Raw genomic sequence first — 1856 nt, 5'->3', positions numbered from 1 at the left:
CTTTAAATAACTGAGGAGAAAGTGCTGCCTTTGTAATTATATCTGAAAATGGTTACTCTAGTCTTCTCGGATAAGGACGAGAAGCCGGAGGTCCCGTCTCACAACCCTTCAATGTTCATAATCCTGTGGGACGTAAAAGAACCCGCACACTTGTCGTAAAGAGTAGGGCATGTAGTTCCCGGTGTTGTGGTCTGTCTTCTGTGGTATATCATGATTGGGAGGGTAAAAAGGGCGCACTTAATTTGGAGCCTCGCTCTGTTGTGCGACCCCCACCACAGTTGAGTTACAGTAAAAACAAAGGACTCCGTGATTTTCGGGCTTCCCCTACCTTTAATCTGGCCAAAGTCTGTGTTCTTGGTTCTGACCAAAAGAAAAGCGACTCTGGGGACGAGATTGGCAGGCAACTTGTTGTCAGCCGCTCGTTGTTAACGAAACTTGTATTTGTACTGCCTTTGCCTTTGTACTTGTATTGCCTTGCTCACATCAATGAAATTGTGTTTCATTTTCTACAGGCATTCAGAAAAAAATAACCACAAATGGTATCGGTGAAATTCTTTGCGTTGAAGGCCTTCATCGTTCTCCTATTTATGGTAATTGTCACCATGATCTTAATTTCGCCTCAATCATCAACTCTGCCGAGAAGAAGTGTAATGACTTCACATCCTACACCATACAATAACCGCGAATTAAAAAGACTACAACCAAGTGAGCAACCTGACCGAGTGGATTCTGTATACAATCTTGTGCCAAATTTACCGAAAAACACAACTCTTCTAATTATCATCAACACAATTCCGCGCGAAGTGAAAAGGAGAGAAATCTTAAGGCAAACGTGGGCAAAACAATCATATTGGACATTTCCGACTAACGTTAACAGATCGAATTCTCGGTCCCATTCGGGTAAAGTTATTACTATTTCATATTTTTTCATGATGGCATTTGACGGAAATTGTACTATTGACGAGTGCGTCAAAAGGGAATCAACGGTTCACAGAGACATCCTGCGTGTGAATTTAACAGAAACGTATCGTGGTTTGATAAATAAAGTATTGCTTTCTTATGAGTGGGTAACAAAGTTGGACCTTAAACCACTCTTCATAGCGAAAGCAGATCATGATGTCTACGTTAAGTCATCAGAGCTAGCCTCGTGGTTGGAGAAGTATTCCAGATCCCCGTCTAAAGTCTATGCTGGGTTTGTGGAAAGAAATGCAGGAGTTAGGCGTGAAGTCGGAAATCCGTGGTATGTCAGTAAGGAAGACTACGGCAAAGTCGTTTATCCCACCTATTGTCGAGGACCGTTTTACATTTTGTCCCGGGACTTGTTCTTAGATGTGGTAAATGCATCTAAAGTAAACAAACCATTTCCTGTAGAGGATGCCTACATAGCTCTTTTGGTTGAAAAGTTAGGGGTAAAGCCTCTTAATACGGGTCGCGATTTATTCAATACTAATCGAGATCTTGAAAATCACCTACGAAAAATCCCAGAAGACAAAGTGACAATTTCCTCGGGTGCTGTTTTGGGAGACTCATTGAGTTCCGCGTCCATAAACCTGATACATCGTGTTTACATGAAATCAAAGATAATCAAGGTTACTTAGGGGCTCATTCCTCGTTCAAACTCGACGAGTTAAATAGACATGTTTGAAGTGCCTACGAGGCGAAATTGTTTTGTTGCTTATTTATTTTAAGTGGTGCTATGATAAAAAAAAATCACTTCCCTTTTTCTCCAGATTTTGATAGTGTGTTTGCGTAACTCCTGAATGGCAAAATTTTGAGCTTTGATTTTTATCCAAAGGATTTCACGGTCCGCCATTTCTCACGTTCAAAACTGACCTATTGGACCTCAGAGGGTTGGA

At 41.3% G+C, this 1856-nt stretch overlaps 1 protein-coding gene across 1 annotated transcript; it reads left to right on the top strand.

The window, feature by feature from the left end:
* The first annotated feature begins 932 nt into the window (after window positions 1-932).
* Window positions 933-1598, top strand: LOC138031845 (beta-1,3-galactosyltransferase 1-like). Its single transcript, XM_068879468.1, has one exon. It carries the CDS (start codon window positions 933-935, stop codon window positions 1596-1598), a length of 666 nt encoding a protein of 221 aa, XP_068735569.1.
* The last annotated feature ends 258 nt before the right edge of the window (window positions 1599-1856 follow it).

The sequence above is a fragment of the Montipora capricornis genome, chromosome 14 (genome assembly GCF_036669925.1).
Source record: "Montipora capricornis isolate CH-2021 chromosome 14, ASM3666992v2, whole genome shotgun sequence".
NCBI lineage: Eukaryota > Metazoa > Cnidaria > Anthozoa > Scleractinia > Acroporidae > Montipora > Montipora capricornis.
This window is presented reverse-complemented; position numbering and strand designations above follow the sequence as displayed.

Excerpts from the sequence above, each read along its gene's own strand:
- LOC138031845 (XM_068879468.1), top strand. The coding sequence starts at position 933 with ATGGCATTTGACGGAAATTGTACTATTGACGAGTGCGTCAAAAGGGAA.